This window comes from Strigops habroptila, chromosome 4, assembly GCF_004027225.2.
Source record: "Strigops habroptila isolate Jane chromosome 4, bStrHab1.2.pri, whole genome shotgun sequence".
Taxonomy (NCBI): Eukaryota; Metazoa; Chordata; class Aves; order Psittaciformes; family Psittacidae; genus Strigops; species Strigops habroptila.
The window spans coordinates 15,467,275-15,483,987 of NC_046358.1; the positions used below are offsets into that span (position 1 = coordinate 15,467,275).

Here is a 16,713-nt window from a genome sequence, read left to right on the forward strand (position 1 = left end):
TGGAAGGCTACTATCATATCTACCTGAAGCTCTTCATTTTGGTAGAATGAAGATTTGCTGGTACACAGTTGGGGGCAGATTTTTGCTTTGGAAAACAGTTGTTTGCTTGGCCTGTAGGTTTTAACTACTTCTTTAATAGTACCATAGAATTTTCAGTAATTTTGGTTTTGATTTGAAGGACCAGTAACTACAGGAACTGGTAGTTCAAAATACTCTTTCAAAACAGAAGCTACAAGGATCAGATGAGAAGTTTGCTGAAATTCCTTGCTTTGCAAAGCTTTGTTCCTTTGAAGGAAAACTGCAATATTATATCACTGATTTGTGACACACACCCCCCCCCCCCCCGAAAAAAAAGGCATAAATAACCACAAATTTGCCTTAAAGTAGCTTAAGAATAATTTCAAAATAATGAACACTTCTAAAGAACTGCGCTCCTGGAAATTAGAAGAGTCTGAAGTACAGGAACATAAACACACAGCAAAGGCAGAAATCATTCATGCCTGCTCTTACTTAAGTGCTTACATATCCACATGTCTGGCCAGGATCTTGCTCTGACGTCCTCCAACAGGACCTTCTGTTAGGAATTAGCACTAAATGCGAGCCGTCAAGGAGAACTGAGGACCGTTCATGCTCTCAGTGTTTCAGGACAATCAATAACAGGACTGCAGAGCTGAACAGCAATTTGAGAGTCTTCCATCCATACCTATGTGTAGTTCAAGGGTACAGATAAGACATATGCCAGGTAACGTTTGGTTAAGCTGTTCTTAAACAATTGCAAAGCCAGTATCCTTCACAACTTCCCCAAGCGGTCTTTTTCAATGCTTCACTGCTAAAAAGTCCTTCCTAGCTGAAACAAAAGCCTTGTTCTTACCTCCAAAGTACAAAAAGAATAGATTGTATCCCGAATATACCGTTCATTGCATTATAGGGCTGGGGGTTGTGGGTTTTTTGTTCTTTTTACTTATATGAACACTGTTAGCCTATCTTCCCTCACTGTTTTGTTGAGGACTTATATTCTGTCTTCTGTGCTCTCCAACTATTTTCCTGCTGTACTTACTTAGTGGTTTTTGTTTGGTCTTTTTTTCCTGCCTAATTGTGGGACCTTTGTCTTGCACCTGTTGAATTACATCCTATTTTTATCAGGACACCACCAGTTAGTGGGGATCCTTTGGAATTCTACCCCTGTCTTCCAACATACACCAGCTCCTCGCATCTTGGTGTTATCTGCAAATTGATGAGGCAGTCTGCAGTCTGTCATTTAGGTCTTTATTGACAATACCAAATACCATGGGGCCTAGGACAGATCAGTGCAGAACCCTACTTAATACTGTCTTTCACTTTGTTAACAGAGTTAAGCCTATTCATTTAGACTGTGCTCCTTCAATTTGCTTAAGAAAATGTCACTAAAATTTGTCATCCGACTAATGTAAAAGCCAAGATATGCAATGTCTACTGTTTCTCCTTTATCTTCAAGATTGATCAACCTATCACTGACTGAATTCAAACTGATGTGTTCTGACAGCTCACATTAGCTGTTACTTATCTCTTTGTCATCAGCCCTGTGAGCTCCAAGGGATGGCAGTAGGCAGAGTCCCAGGGTGGGCTGCCAGCCACAAAAAGCCAGACACACAGGCTCAGCAGCTCCTTTGAGAACTGCTAGATACCTCTTCACATTCATGATGGTGGAAGCATCAGCATACTCCAGTCACTACTGATGAGAGAGTGTCTCTCTCTCCCCTAGAAAAGCTAGTTGGAACAGTGGAGTCAGGGCCTTTCTTCTGGAAGAGGTATGAAGGACTTGGGAACAGCAGAGAACTGAAGGAGACCATGCTATGTACGGGAAAGAAAGCATGGGCAAACAGGCAGGATGGGGAGGAATAGCTGGTATCTACAAATTGAGAGGCAGGCTGAGAAGGGGAAGGCTGCTTGGAAAAGGCGGCTTTCTTTGGGGTCTCCAAACATTTGTGGATCCACACCTCATTTAGCATTAATCCCTCCATGGAGAGAGACAACCTGTCGTACAGTTTGGATTTTAATTTTCCACACGTTTCCCTGCAAGCAGAAACATACGGGCATGTTTAGGCGTTTTTGGTACCTGGAGAGGAATAAATGAGAGCCACTGGCTGTAAAGCTGTACTGTCATTCTGATATTCCCTTTTCATCCCATGAAGGTTGTCCGGGAGCTAGGAGTCAGCTGATCAGATTATTGCCAGACATTATCAAGCTGTCTATAATTAGCTTTATATTGGTGAGAAGCCAGAAAATCCTCTTTGTTTGCAAGCTTGGACTATAGAGAGAGAAGAGAAATATTTCAGGGAAGAGACTGTTTGGAAACTGCAGATCCTAATTAGTGTCTCAGCCTAGTAGTGAAACTGCATGCAGCATTTTTCTGGAAAAAATTAAAAAGCTTTAAACACCCTCTTTTGAGGAATGCTGGGTTGCATTTTTGAAAGGCACAGCACACATGGAGTTCAGTGCAGATATGGATGCTTTACCACCTCTGCTCTGTTCCCTTGGTGTGGGCTTCTTACATTCCTGTCTGTTATGTGGCTCCTTTTAGTGCTAGTCTAGATTGCAAATTTAACACAGGTTAAAATACAGGTTAAAAATTGGGCTGTGCCATCCACATATAGCCTGTGCAATCTGCACACTCAGGATCAAGAACTTCAACTTCAGAGAAGTTTGGATAAGCATTCCAGTAGTCCAGATCTTTTTATGATGTACATTAAAATTACAGTAGTTCAAGTCCAAATTTACTTTTAAACTAAGATAACCCTTTACATTTTCAGCATCATCTTATGAGGAATATTCTGCCTGATTTATTTTAGAAATTAATTATAATTTATATTACTAACACATGGGTGAAATTTTCAGTCTCGTGGTAATGGTATTTCTTTTAATTCTTCCAGTGGACACTGAAAGATCCATGTGCTCTTTGTAAACACAATTTACACAGACTGCAGCATGTGAAGATTAATGATACATTCATTAATGGCATGGTTAGAAGATTGCTGTCTATTCAAAGACAAATATTTTTCCCGTTTTTTCCTCCCTGTTTTCTTTTTTTTTTTTTTGGTTATATTCCAATAATTTTTCTTCCCAAACATATCAAACCAGAACTTGTCACTATCATGTTTTCACTTTTCTGAGGAAGAACATCACCACGAGGGATGCCAAGCCTTCTGAAGTAATGGAAGTACGAGACTCTCCTAGTCTGCCCTATTATTTCAAGTCTTAAAGAGATGAGAACAAAGCCTGTTCAATGATATATAAAGGTCTTAATCAAACGTCTGAATAAAACACTGAAGCAGTTTTATCAAAGCATCAATCATATGTTTTCAAAAGTAGAACCAGAGTAAGAATATGCACCATCTTCCTGCAATTTAAACATATTTTAAGCAAGCTGATGGCTGCTGCACTTAGGGCAAGATCATACCAGAAAGCAAAGTATTTTGCAGAGTTTAATTGTGGTTATTTCTAGGAATGATACTGTCAGGTTGTGAAATACACGTTGAGTTTGTAGTGGTTGGAGTACCTAGCACTCACTAAGGAATAACAATCCACATAGGCTGTTAAGCTCCAGCAGTAGAGACAAGAATAAATACAGTAAAGAGGGAATATTCACTTCAGATTTAAGCAGTAATGGGTTTAGCTACTTCTCTCCGCTTTGCAACTAAACAAATCAATACAGGCTATGGTTGGTTTTCAGTCTAAGGGGTGGAATCATAGAATGGTTTGGCTTGGAAAGGACCTTAAGATCATCTAGTTCCAACCCTCTGCCATGGGCAGGGATGCCTCACACTAGACCATGTCTCCCAAGGCTCTGTCCAACCTGGCCTTGAATACTGCCAGAGATGAAGCATTTACCACTTCTTTGGGCAAGCCATTCCAGTGCCTCACCACCCTCACTGTAAACAACTTCTTCCTTATATCTAACCTGAACTTCCCCTGTTTAAGTTTAAACCCATTACCCCTTGTCCTATCGCTACAGTTCCTGATGAAGAGTCCCTCTCCAGCATTCTTGTAGGCCCCCTTCAGATAGCGGAAGACTGCTATGAGGTCTCCACGAAGCTTCTCTTCTACAGGCTGTTCTTAACAAAAGGAAAGCACAGGTCACTTGGATTCAGATCATTCTGCATGGGTATATGAAGAGTGGTTCAAACAGATGACTTGCTATTAGCTCCTGCATAAGATACCTGTTCCAGTCTCCAGGGAATATTTCAAGGGCTAGCTTTCAGCATTGCAGGTTAGTACCCCTTGGTGAATATAGTCAGCAGACAAAAAGATGATTCAGAGCAGGGATGTGATTGTGGTTAAGTGATCTGCTAGAGGAGCTGCTGCCACATAGGAAGGTTAATTTGCTCTGCTTGGATTTCACTGCTATTAATGCTCCTCTTAGTCCTTGGACTGGCTGCACTGTGTCTGTATGTCCTTAGCACCTTGTCCCAAACTCTGAAGTCCCCTTCTCCCCCCAGACTTTGCCTCCACAATAGATCTCAACTCACCACTCATGCACCCCTTTCACCACACCAACAGTTCTGTGCCTCTGTCCCCCTGTGGCTCTCAGCCCTGATCTCCTTCCCTTGCAAGCATCTGTCTCCCTGCCTGTCTGTCATAACCGAGACAACCTCTCTCAGCTTGGTTTCCACTTTCTGCTCTTCTTTCTTCCTGTGACCAGTGAGCCAGTAAGAGAATTTTTTTGCCCTCTCAGTTTCCAAATCCCTGCTTTTTCCTAGCTCAGATTGTGCCCAGCGTGGACTGAGTATTCAAAGGATTTGGGTACCAAATTCTAGAGCATCTCTACAGTGTACTATCTGCAGTCCTATACTGGTTTTATTTTCAGAAGGTTATCAGTTGGCCAGCTGTAGATTACCCTAGGGATAACAGAAGGCACCTGCTTGACACAAATGATATCTGCCAGATTTCAGCTTGCAAAGCCACAGGATGAGAGGGCGTGAGGCAAATCCAAAGAGACAGTGACCAGAGCGCTTTAACAAGGGAAAAATAAGGTATGTTTCCCTAGCCTGTTTTTCAAAAATACCCGATCAATCTTGGCTGGCAAGCAGACATTAAAGGCAGACATGGCACATGTAATATTTTAGTCCAAAAACTTACAAGACCATTAAAATTACAAGCAACTGACTCTTTCCTACATTGGAAGGACCAAGGCAATCTTAAAAACATGCAGTGCTACGAGCTTACCTGTGTGACTGCAAACAAGACAGGAGTTTGTGAAATATGAATGTGCAACCCAAGATATTCCTGTAAGGCAAGGGCATTTTCATCTCCCAAAACAACAGCAAATGGAATTCCTGTTATGACTAACAGAGTGTGCTGTGCCCAAGGAACACGCCACAGGGTAGGGATATGCTAATGTTGTTTGCATGGTAATTTGGCTCCCCCTCCTAAGTGTTCTGTAACATGGATAGGTCTTGAGCCTTGCCTACAACAGGAGTTTAGCCACTGGTATAAACTATGTCTGGAGGATTGTTCTGGCATGCAGATTTATCCTTTGATGAAAACTGCCAGGTAGGCAAGGCTTTTCATATTGTTGTTCAAAATCTCCATGTTAAAATCCTTACATCCTACTTCCAGACTTAGCTCTTAGCTCAGACAAAATTAGAAGCCAAAAGTTCAGGCCAAACTGAGCTATTTGCAAAACGCACAGAGGTATTCACAGAGAAGAGGTTTCTCTGGTAAGATGCTAACTGACAGCACTTCCAGCTAAACTTCATTTTAAGGGCTCAGAGAATAGCTATAAAAGTGAGAAAAGCTGAAAAATACGGGATTTTCAGTAAGTAACTGCTGGCACTTCTTTATGCAGGCTATTAAAGAAGGGTTGAAAGAGTGACTTGATCAGAGTCTGAAAGTACCAGTGCAACAAGGAAACACAAGCTTTTCAGGGTAGCAAAGGTGTGGCTAGTAATGCGCCAGTGACTAGTAACTGCAGCTAAACAAAACAAACAAAAAAATCAGTATAGAAATGTAGTGACATTTCTTAAACAATTAAAGTAATTAACCTTTGGGAGAAAAGGGCTGTCATGGATCCTTTCTCCCTGACACTTGTCAAACCTAGATACCTACCTGAAAGATACTCTGAAATTGAAAATTAATTCCGGGTGCAATAAAACAGAATCCAGATCCCTCAACTGCCAGGATTTAGTTACAACTTCCCGCCTATCAGTAACTACAGCTACTGATAAGGATTAGAGGTATAGATGTATTTTGGCTCTACAGGTGCTCTAATCTTTGTTTTACTTAACCTTGCGCTGCACAGGGCCACACAAATTAGCTTTAACAGTAATCTACTGGTACCAGATCTGTACTGCACCACTCGAATTGCTGCATCTCATTGAACTGGCTGGCATAGACTGAGTCCACAAATTAGAATTCAGGCTTAACACTCTTCTTACGAAGAAAACCAGCCAAACTTCCTATTTCCTTGCTTAAATATCAGCAGTCAGTTGGGAAGCATGATGGACAGGACCCCTCCATTGGAGCTAATAGCATTAACCTTTTCCCCCTCCCCATAGCACATTTCACCCAGTAGTTTCAGATGGCTTATTTACAGCAGATATGGACTCTTCATCACCATGTGACATACATGGTTTTAAAAATTAGGAGTTACTTATTGCTTAAGCTGACACAATAAATCAGCTGCCAAATTGAGAATGATAACCAAGTATGATGAGAACCATCTCACACTGTGGATAAGCAGGACACCCTACATTTTGAGCTGGAGAGATATAGCCACCAGATGCAATATCACAATGACAATGATATCTGCAGGGAACAGGTAACTATAGATTTGCATCTACAAGTAAAGGACACCCTTCTAATCACCAGAGAGCTTCTAGAAATGGTGCTGTATGGGATCAAGGCCATTCAATTTCAAGAAAGTGTGAGGAACCTCTTGGATTTGATCTCTTTGAGTGAGCTCTGTTCCTCAGAAGGATTCACTCTTTTGTTCCTCAAAAGGATATTATGAACTGAGGAGGGTGATGAAGTGCTGACATGGTAAACACATACTCCCAGAGATGCACATGTCTGTTTAGGAAAACAGCATGTTTTCGAAACAACTCTCCCCAGACTGACTTAAGTAGGAAGTACAATGGTTCCATGTCTCTTCCGTTTCTGAAAGCTGAGTTACTAACAGCCTCAATATTTGCATTGAATCACAGTCCATTAAGATCATTTCAATCCACCAAGAACTGAAAGCATGCACGTCTAAATATTTATAAGGGAGATTCTCCCTCCAGGTTCATTTTCCAACAGCCTCTTCCAGTGCTGGCTCTCCAAATGGCCAACTCTTCCAGCAGAACTGTTTCATGCACGTCCATCTGCTTGCTTTGTTCAGACAAACACGCGTCTCTCCTGCTAGCCATGTGGTACTGACTCGTCTCTGCTGTGTGCATGGTTAGTGGGGATGCCCTGCAGAATCTTTATAGTTAGTGCGAGTCACATAGAGCACCCAGCTGGGTATCTGGGAGCCCATTCAGGTTTACGAGTTAGCAGGGTGCGGGAGACTTTTTCTTTTCTTTTAAACCAATCGTGAAGCAAGTCCAGTATGGAATTACTGAGTTAATATACATGAGTAGAATGCCTGTAATTTTTCACAGAGTCCTTTCTATGACTCTGGCTGGAAATACCAAGTAATAAATGAACAGAGAGACTGAAATCCACCCCCTTCAGTTGCTCTGAAAGGCAGTTTCACAGAACGTGAAAGGCTGGATCAGATTGGCAGCATGCAGAAAGCTACTGCCACTACTGTACATGCTACTGGTCAGCAGATAAACAAAGCAATCCCGTTTCCAGGGCTGTGAAGCCAGCAGTAAATTTACACAGCCATCTTTTTAATAGCTTTGAAAAAATAAAGGAAAACAAGGCACGGCCATTTCAAGCTCCGTTAGAAACAGAGTGAGAAAAATCAATGTTTGACAAATAGGAAGGGACAAATTCTGGATAAGGAAATGCTGCTAAGCTTAGAAACATAGGTGTTTTTTAACTGGCAATCAAATAAGCAAGCAATCAGATGCCTTTGAAATACCTATGCACTTTAATAGTAGGAGCTGTTAAAATATATTGAGAGTCCATCATTAAAGCAAATAGGACAAAGCTGCTGTTAGTATTACTGTGTCACTCAAACAAACATACCTGCAGTCCTTGCTCAACACATGTGCACCCATCAGTTCTCTACTGATAAAAGCCTGTTTATGATTGTTCCCAGTTAGCTATTTAAGCTTTAAATGTGTACTTGGATTAGGAATGCATTCTGTCCATGTTAGCCGATTCACGTACTCAGACTAATTTAGGTTGGAAGGAATCTCTGGAGATCATCTAGCCAACCTCCTGCTCATGAAACCTAAGGTGAGGTACAGAGAGGGTGCAGGGCTTACTTTAGGGGTGCAGGGGAAGGCGATCAAGAACTGTTATGACCCAGCATCCTATCCTCTCAGCTGCAGGCTGCAGTTACCATGCAAAAAATGAAGTCTCTCTGTTCATTGGTGAGACCTGAACTATGACAACTTGGATTTCCAGGAGCAGTGAGTCTCCTCCTTGCCAGAGACACACTGAGTAACACCACCTGCCATGGGAAATTTCTCTCCATGTCCTGGCACTTGTCACTGCCAGCCTCTGAACTGATCCTTGCAGCAGCATCCTGCCTGCCTTCCCTGAGTTCTGTCATTCCCAAAGTTGCCTTGGATTGCAGCATCAGGTGGGCTCGTAGACAGCACAGCTCCCCAAAGACTGTGACTGCACCACGTCCTATTCTTGTCAAACCATTCCCAAAAACCATTCTTAACGCCCAATACACCTAATGAAGTGTACCCAAGAGTAAGTACTACAGAAAACCATGAACAGGGCTGTAAAGCTTGCCTCAAGGATCTCCCCCTTTCCTCTTTATTTTGCTCCTAGTTGTGGGAAACTCACTATGGGAATTTTATTCAGCTCCTTGACATTTATGCAACAATTATCCTCCAGCACACAAAGTCCTCAGCACACTGTTTCTTTACTGTGCTTACCTTTTCCTTTAGAAAGTCAGCAGAACTAACCTCTTGGGATGAACTTGTGTTGCAGTATTTTATAGAAAGCACACTGTGTAGCACGTTTGTTCCTACAGCTCCAGGTGCCTCTGGTTTGCTAGCAGCAGATTCCAGCGAGCAAAGCCCCGTATCATTTTCTATAGCAAAACTCCATACAGGACCCCCTGGATAAAAGACATTTACATATTATTTGTAAATCTAAATCTAACAGCCTTGGATGAAGCCAAATAAAAAATTCAATCCGGTTTAGTCCCCTTTTCCTTTGTCAGATAACTGTTTGACTGCCTTTTTGTACTTTCCTGAGCTCCAGCCCTCAGTCAGAGAAGTGATTTTACTACAACTGATCCAAAGCCAGTCACTGCCACAGTATTCCTGCTCTATGGAGGGATGTTTACATCCCCCCCCCAGAACAAACATAATCCCTTCACTTTGCAGTGCCAAAAATAGAAGCGTTGGTGTTTAAATTGCAAACAATTGGATTTGGCAAACAATCCATATGACTGCACCCTTTCTGAATCATGGGGCTGAGTCATTTCCCTCACCTAAGCTGCTCTCTTCCACCATGCAGATTGCAGGAGCAGAAAGAAATACAGCACTAATGTTCTCCTGTTTGTCTGTCTGTCTGCCCATCATCCCCATCCCCTGCAGCCTGCCTGCTCCAGGCCGAGCTGGTGAACTATGAGCGAGTCAAGGAGTACTGCCTCAAAGTGCTTCAGAAGGAAGGAGAGAACTTCAAGGCGCTCTATCGATCAGGAGTGGCATTTTACCACCTGGGTGACTTCAACAAGGCCCTCTACTACCTGAAAGAGGCAAGATCCCGCCAGCCAACAGGTATCAAGGGAGCGGGGATGTGGCTTTGCATTCAGTGCTTTTGCATTTCTTTTCACCAGCCTTAGTTTGTCCCTGACTCAATTGCATTGATTTCCACAGGGATGAGCATGACTCACTGTATCCTTAGCTCTACTCTCCTTCAAGCACTCTCATGTAGTGCAGCAAGGTTGCAGTGCCCAAAGATTAACCCTTGCTGAGGCTGCAGCACAACCTGGAATATGACAGTATTGCTGGAATGCCACCTGTATGGAGAGGATCCTGCCTCTCTTTCCCTCCCCTGTTTATTTTTGAAGAAGAAAGCTGGATGTCGAAGAGTGTATCCTGACCATTACATTTTCTGACTCAGATTTTCCCCTTTGCAAAGCCAGGAGACTATTTTAATTCTCAATAGCAATCCCTTCCACCATGTCAGTAAAGGGCTAGTATTCAACTTTGATCAGAGACACTTACTCACAAAGCATTCATCGGGACGCTTCAACTTTTGCTGTGAAATCAGCCACTTGCGTGTTCAAATATCTGTCATCCATGTGTCAAAATCCAACAATTCATTTTGGGACAGCAAAGAAATTATATATTCAAACAACTTAGCCTTTATGCTAACAGGGAGATAAAACCACGCTATGGTTTAAACCATTTCTGTTGAAAGAAAGGAATTTTGTAATATTCAAAAATTAGAGGCTCATAAGGAAGGAAAACGGAAGCCCCACAGCACAGCTCTTCCACCTGAACTCAAGAGAGAAAGGTGAGAACAGGGTGTGAAACAGGAGTGAGCCTGGGTCCTGGCAGAGCACAGTGCAGTTGATGTTCATTGAGCTAGAGTAGACAGGGGAGGCTGTCAGAGCTGAGTGCACTCGACATGCTACAGGCATTGGCCTTGCAGGGCTCCTGCGGTGGCTGCGCCCTGGAGCAGCACCAGGGAGGGTGTGCTTAGGTGTGTGCTGGGATCTCCTTCCTCTTCCACAAGGGTGCTTGGTCCCATCTGCTGCACTTGGCCATGGGCTCCAGGCAGTCTGACAGTACAGCTGTACACCCCACACTCCCTCAGCAAATGTGCTCAAAAACTCAGTTTAACCTATTTTAGTTTACAGTGTACCCTTCTGCTTTCAGCCCTTGCCAGAACCAGGAAATGGAGAAGCCTATGCAGTGGAAAACAGAAGTTGTCCTAACCTTGAGGTTCTGACTAGGCTTAGATGTGAAAAAGTCCTTTTAGCTGAACGACTTTGCTTCCATTTTTAAAATATGTACTTCTGTGCTCCCCCACCCCACACACCGTGTGATACTATTTATTTGGTATTCCTCATTGCTTCTTGAAATAAATACTAATTTATTCAACAGCAACAGCTTCAAATACCACAGCTTGCTACAAAAACATACCAGAAAGTGTCCCCAAAGGCCCTTAATGTATACAGAAAATAGTTCTGGCCTTCAGCTCTGCATCAGAGACTCTTCACTGTTATTGTTAGACCAGTCAAGGCCATTGTTCCACTGTTTTATTTATGATTATGGAAAACTTGAAGGGTATTCAGGGGGAAAGAAGTGAATACGTACAGTAAGAAAGGATGTGGCTGTTAAAACACAGCAGTAGGAATCAGGTAACACTATCAAGAATTATCCTGTAATCTGGAATAAGTCAGTGTCTCCATCTGCAAAATGCAGTTGTTTTCCTTTATCTGAGGTTTCACTAGTCTCACTGGTGAAAGCACTTGGTTATTATTACAGTCATGTTCTATGTGTTCTTTCTTTTCTAATAAGGAATGATTTTGGCACAAAGCACTGGCAGTTATTCTCTTTGGTGGGGGAGATTTTAAATGGTAAAGAGGAATTAGCTAGCAAAGAGTTTTACTGTTCTAAAGGGCAGCACAGCAAATCCCTTATGGCTATTTACCATCCGTCAAGGGTAAAGGTTGGGTTTGGCCTGATTTCTTATGCTACCTCCAAACAAAAATCACAAAAACAAATGGGAATAACACAAGATAATTGTATAACCCTCCTTACTAAGGGAGGGGGAAACCACTGTTAAATTGTGCAAAGCGTACATGCAGCCCTCCATGAACTCTGTGTTCAGAGGCTGGTGCAGCATGGGCAGCCAAACATACTCTTTACCTTCAAGCCTCATTCAGCTCTTTTCCACTGGTGAGGCCACATTTTGTTGAAGTAGGTACTGACTGGGATTGAGACTGGACATCAGCTGGCCTGGTAATATCGAACACCCACAGTTAGTCTCTGCTGGCCCTGCACTGAAAGCTGGTGTTCAAACATCACATGGACTGCACATACAAGCCAAATTTCCCATGCTGCGTAGAGAGCAGGCTCAGAGCTGACCTCAGGAGCTGCCTTCCTGAACCCCTGCAACTCAGAAGTCCTGGGGACAAAACACAGGCCACAGTGTGTGCAGCACAGGTAAGCAACGGGGCTCTGAAGCTACAGGGAGAAGTCGAAATGACCTTTAAAATGGCAAGAGGCCACTCTGCACAAGGACACAAGCACAGTCTTAAGAGCCAGGAGACATGTTCCCATTGCAGCTTTGCCAGCATCTCTTTGTATGCATCTGACCCCTCATCTGAGTTGTCATTACCTGTTATTTCCACATTAGCAGAAGGGGATCACTTCTTCCTCACTGAGAGATGAGTTTTCATTAACACTTACATGTAGCTTTGAAATACTTCTGCAGGCAGAGCTAGTATGGTGCAATACTATTTGATGGAAAAGACTTGACAAAGACTGGGCTCCACTTTTGTAAGCAGAGTACTGCTCCCATTATTTCTCTTTGGTAAAATAGTGGCCCTCAAAAAGGAAGCAAAACAAGTCAAAACCTGTCTGGGAGATTTATAATTAGCTTGCAATAGGAGTATCTCCCACCCTCTATCAAGCTACATCTTATTTTGCCCCTGGCTTCCCAGGCGTGTGGGAATCTCCCAGGTGAGTGAAGCTGTGCCATCAGCAGCTAGCTCCCTTACCTGCAAGCCAAAGGGACTTGGCAACCTTTCATTGCCCAGTTATGCATTGAACCCACCTCAACCCCAGCCAGGCATTGAGCCCCTGCAGGCCCAGGCAGGTGTGATTTCCTAACGTGCTTATGCAGTTATCACTTATCGCCTGCACCAGGCAGACTTTCAACGTGTGAACCTCAGCAGCAGGGATGTGTACCCAGACCCATCAAAGCCTAGAGGGGCACAGAGCAGAGAAGCTGCAGGGAGGCACAGGTGGCACAGCAGGACCCTGGCTGTGTGTACTGCCTTTACACTGCTGGGAGTCAGCCACTTGCCTGTCATATGCACTGATTTCATTTTAGGCCTGAAGTTCAGGGCTACCCCCTCAGCTAAATTTCTTCACCTGGGGAGGCTGCACAACTAAAACCAATTCTGTTTTTAAAAAAGCTACCTTGAAATTTTCTGGGCTTGTGTGAAATGCTACTGCATGAACAGCTCAGTATACTGGTGCAGCTTGTCTAGCACAAGCAGCAGCAGAACTTCTTAGCTCATTAAGAACACCCCTCATGCGGGAAGTAACTTAATCACTGAGTCAGACCCTTGGGACTGACCAGGATGAGGCAGTTGAATTTGCAGAAGACTCAGTAGGGAGGTCACAGCAGCATTGCCACAGCCCACTGCTATCCCATGGCACATTTATGGAGAGCTCTGTGTGAAGGGAAACCCATTCGCCTCCCACTGGTTCAGCTCTGGCTGAAGGCACAACTCATGTTTAAATAAAACTCATGTTTAAAGGAAACTTTGCACCTACAATTGCTTTGGTGGGTGCAGTACCCACACTTGCTAGTGCTGGATATGTTGCCAGTAATTTGTTCATCTCTTTGAAAGCTGAAACACCTCTCATTTCCCTAGCTGGTGTGGTTTGGATGAGGAGGCAAGCTTGCCCTCTGACTGTGGTCTGCAGTGTGCTTCAGATTGCTTTCTGAAGGTCTAATAATAGACTAAGCTGGTTCTGGCTGTTTGTCTGAGTAAGGCTGTGAGGAAAGGACTATTTTAAAGTCAATACATAAAGTGAAAGTGGCTACTTTTTTGCTTCCTTGCTTCTGATACCACATGGATTTTACCATTATGTGGGTGCTGTGTGCATGGGAAGTCACTCTCATGATAGTAAACCAACATGATCTGAGAAATGATTGACCATGACTGCAGACTCTTGGGGTCTGTCTGGAGACAAATACTTGTTTAGATCACCCTGTGTCTCAGGGTGAACAGGTTCCCTCATTGATGAGGCCAGGAGGCAAAACAAAACTCACATGTTCTGTGTGTTGTGTTGATGCACTGAAATACTGGAAGGAAAAAGAAGGCTCAGATTACTACCTGCACAGCTCTCTAAAGGGATGAATCAGTGGTTCTCTGCCCCTAGGAACTTCATTAGGTAGAACAGCCAAGGCAGTTTGCAGCATATAGCATAGGACAAAAATGCAGAGTGTCATGATGGAAGGACTCCCAAATATGAAATTTAAGGAAAGCAAGGGTACAAAGAGAACGTGAGGGATGCTCTTCTCAATTCAACTCATTATGGAAAAATGTGAGAAGAGTGAAATAGGCTGTAAAAGGAATAGGAGAGCGAAAAGGCAGAGCATAACTACACAAAATGCCTTTAGGGGCTTGCATGCAGGCACTGAGGGAAGGGAAGCCAATAGAGGTACTGTTCCACAAGAATAGGCAAGGATGACTTGGATAGTTTCAACTGTGTGAATTCAACTGCGCTGACCAAAAGTAATCAGAGAGAAGGTAAAAACTAGCTGAGGCAAGATGATGAGCAACAGGGATGGTGAGCACTAATCAGACCAAGTTCTCCAAAACCAAAGCTGCAGGGTTTGGTTCAGAGCCCCTTCCAACCAATGCTGTTCCTGCAGGCAGCGCTGGAGCCATGTCGCTCCCCAGGTGATGCACCAAGGATGAAGGTGCAGTGTGTCTGTCTTCCACAGGGAGTTGTAACCACCATATGTGTATGTGTGTGCTCTTTCCCTGCAGATACCAATGTCATACGATATATTCAGCTGACAGAGATGAAGCTCAGCAGATGTTCCCAGAGAGAGAAAGAAGCCTTGTGAAAATGAAGCCGCATCAGCTGAAGTGCCCAAGGCGGAACATTTCCTTCCCAGAAGCTCATTTGGTGGATTTTCCTGTTTGCTCTGCCTCATCCTCATCTCCTCATCCATCCACTTGCCCTTGCTCTTCATTGAATCCCAGTTTGGAAAATAAAAGAGACTTAGGCACTGGATACAGCTGCTTGCCAACCATGGTAATACCCCTTCCCCGTGGCAGGAGAGCACAATGGCTACAGCCAGCCTTGTTCCAAGACAGTGCCACACACCTGGAGCAGGCAATGTTGGGGACCTTTCTGGTCCTGAGCTTACTGCCTATTACCTGTTAGGGAAGCAACCCCCAGAGCAACAACTTCCTGACCAGCAAGCTGGAGACAAACAGTTCCTGCTCTGAGTGATCACTGGAGCTTGGAAGAGCTGAGAAACCAAGAGAGTTGCCGGTCATGTCACAGGGGATGGCAAATGCCTTTTTACCATCAGTTCCCTCTGCCTGCTTCTCCAGTGTGTGTTATCTGTCTCCAGTGAGAGCTCACATGCTCCCAGTCTAATGCCAGTGAAAACTGTTTCTAAACATCCTCTTAATGAAAGCACAGAGCACCCTACAAAACCCCTGCAGAGCTGTCCTGGTGCCGGAGGAGAAGGCTGTGGACTGCCACAGAACACTGAATGGACTGTGAGAGCACGGTGTACAGTGTGAGGGAAAAACTGTGAAATAATTCATTCAAGGCAAATAAAAATTATTAATGGGCAACAAGTCCCGGCATTGCTTTTCGAAGGGACCTCTTGAGTTCCCTGTGTCCAGACAGACACCACTGTCTAGTGGGGGGCAGCATGGGGTGGGGAACAAGGGGCATCTCCATTCTTACTGTGGCTCTGCCAATGCCTTGCTGTGTGATCTTGGGCAAGTCACTTAGCCTCTCTGTGCCTCAGTTTCCCTGTCTGTACACCGACGATAATACTACTTCCCTACCTCGCAGGGGTGTTGTGAGGATATATTAGTTAATGTTTGTAAGTAACAGTACAGTGATGTACAGTGCTAAGTATTATTAGTACATTGGATTGAGGTCTTGATTCTCCCACCTTGTGTTGGTGCTTCCTGTGTCCTGGTTTTTTCTTTTGTAGGAGAACATGGTGCTGACAGGCAGGACAGGGCAGGGCCAACAGCTTTGAAGCCCATTTCAGCAGCCCATAGGGCCTGTTTAGACCTCCCTCAGCAGTCAGATCACCTCTAAGTGCTCAGGTTCCTTGGCTCAAAGGTCCTTTTCTGAAACTGCCAATAATGAGATCAGCAAGTGCCACAAACACATTTCCAGTGTGCCTGCCCCATCAGTGGCCCATGGGGACCTGCTCCCAGTTGCATGATGTAAATGAATGGTCTCATCCCATGGTGGTCAGTGTGAAGTGAGTGTACACAGAGATACTTCACTTGACCCTCAGCTGAAACATGGAAACTGAAACACAGCTGAACAGACAAAGTTCAGCCAAGTGCTGCATGCTTTGGTCCCAGCAGACGTGGTGTATGCATACAATTGGCTTTGGCATCTCACATTCCAGCTCTGGTATCTTGCCACATTTTTCTTTAGCCAAAATTTGAAAGAGTTGATAGAAAAACATCAAGAGAAAAGGCAAATTTGTGCCACCATCTCCGAAAAAAATGAAAATTTATTCTTTAGGACAGGGACACATCCAGCCCATGCTAGGGGTGGGGAGGGGACCATCTTAAAGTGATGTATAAGTCTCTGACATAAGGTGGACCTACACCAGTTGTGTGAAACTTACATTGCCTGGGTTGGCACC

General features: G+C 43.9%; 1 protein-coding gene across 1 annotated transcript in view; it reads left to right on the plus strand.

Moving 5' to 3' along the window:
- TTC9 (tetratricopeptide repeat domain 9) overlaps positions 1-15,995 on the plus strand; it is a 29,540-nt gene extending 13,545 nt beyond the window's left edge. The window contains exons 2-3 of the mRNA XM_030482982.1: positions 9,693-9,875; positions 14,843-15,995. Coding sequence (XP_030338842.1) covers positions 9,693-9,875; positions 14,843-14,922 — 263 coding nt within the window. The 3' untranslated portion in view covers positions 14,923-15,995. The remainder of the gene's footprint in view (positions 1-9,692; positions 9,876-14,842) is intronic.
- The last annotated feature ends 718 nt before the right edge of the window (positions 15,996-16,713 follow it).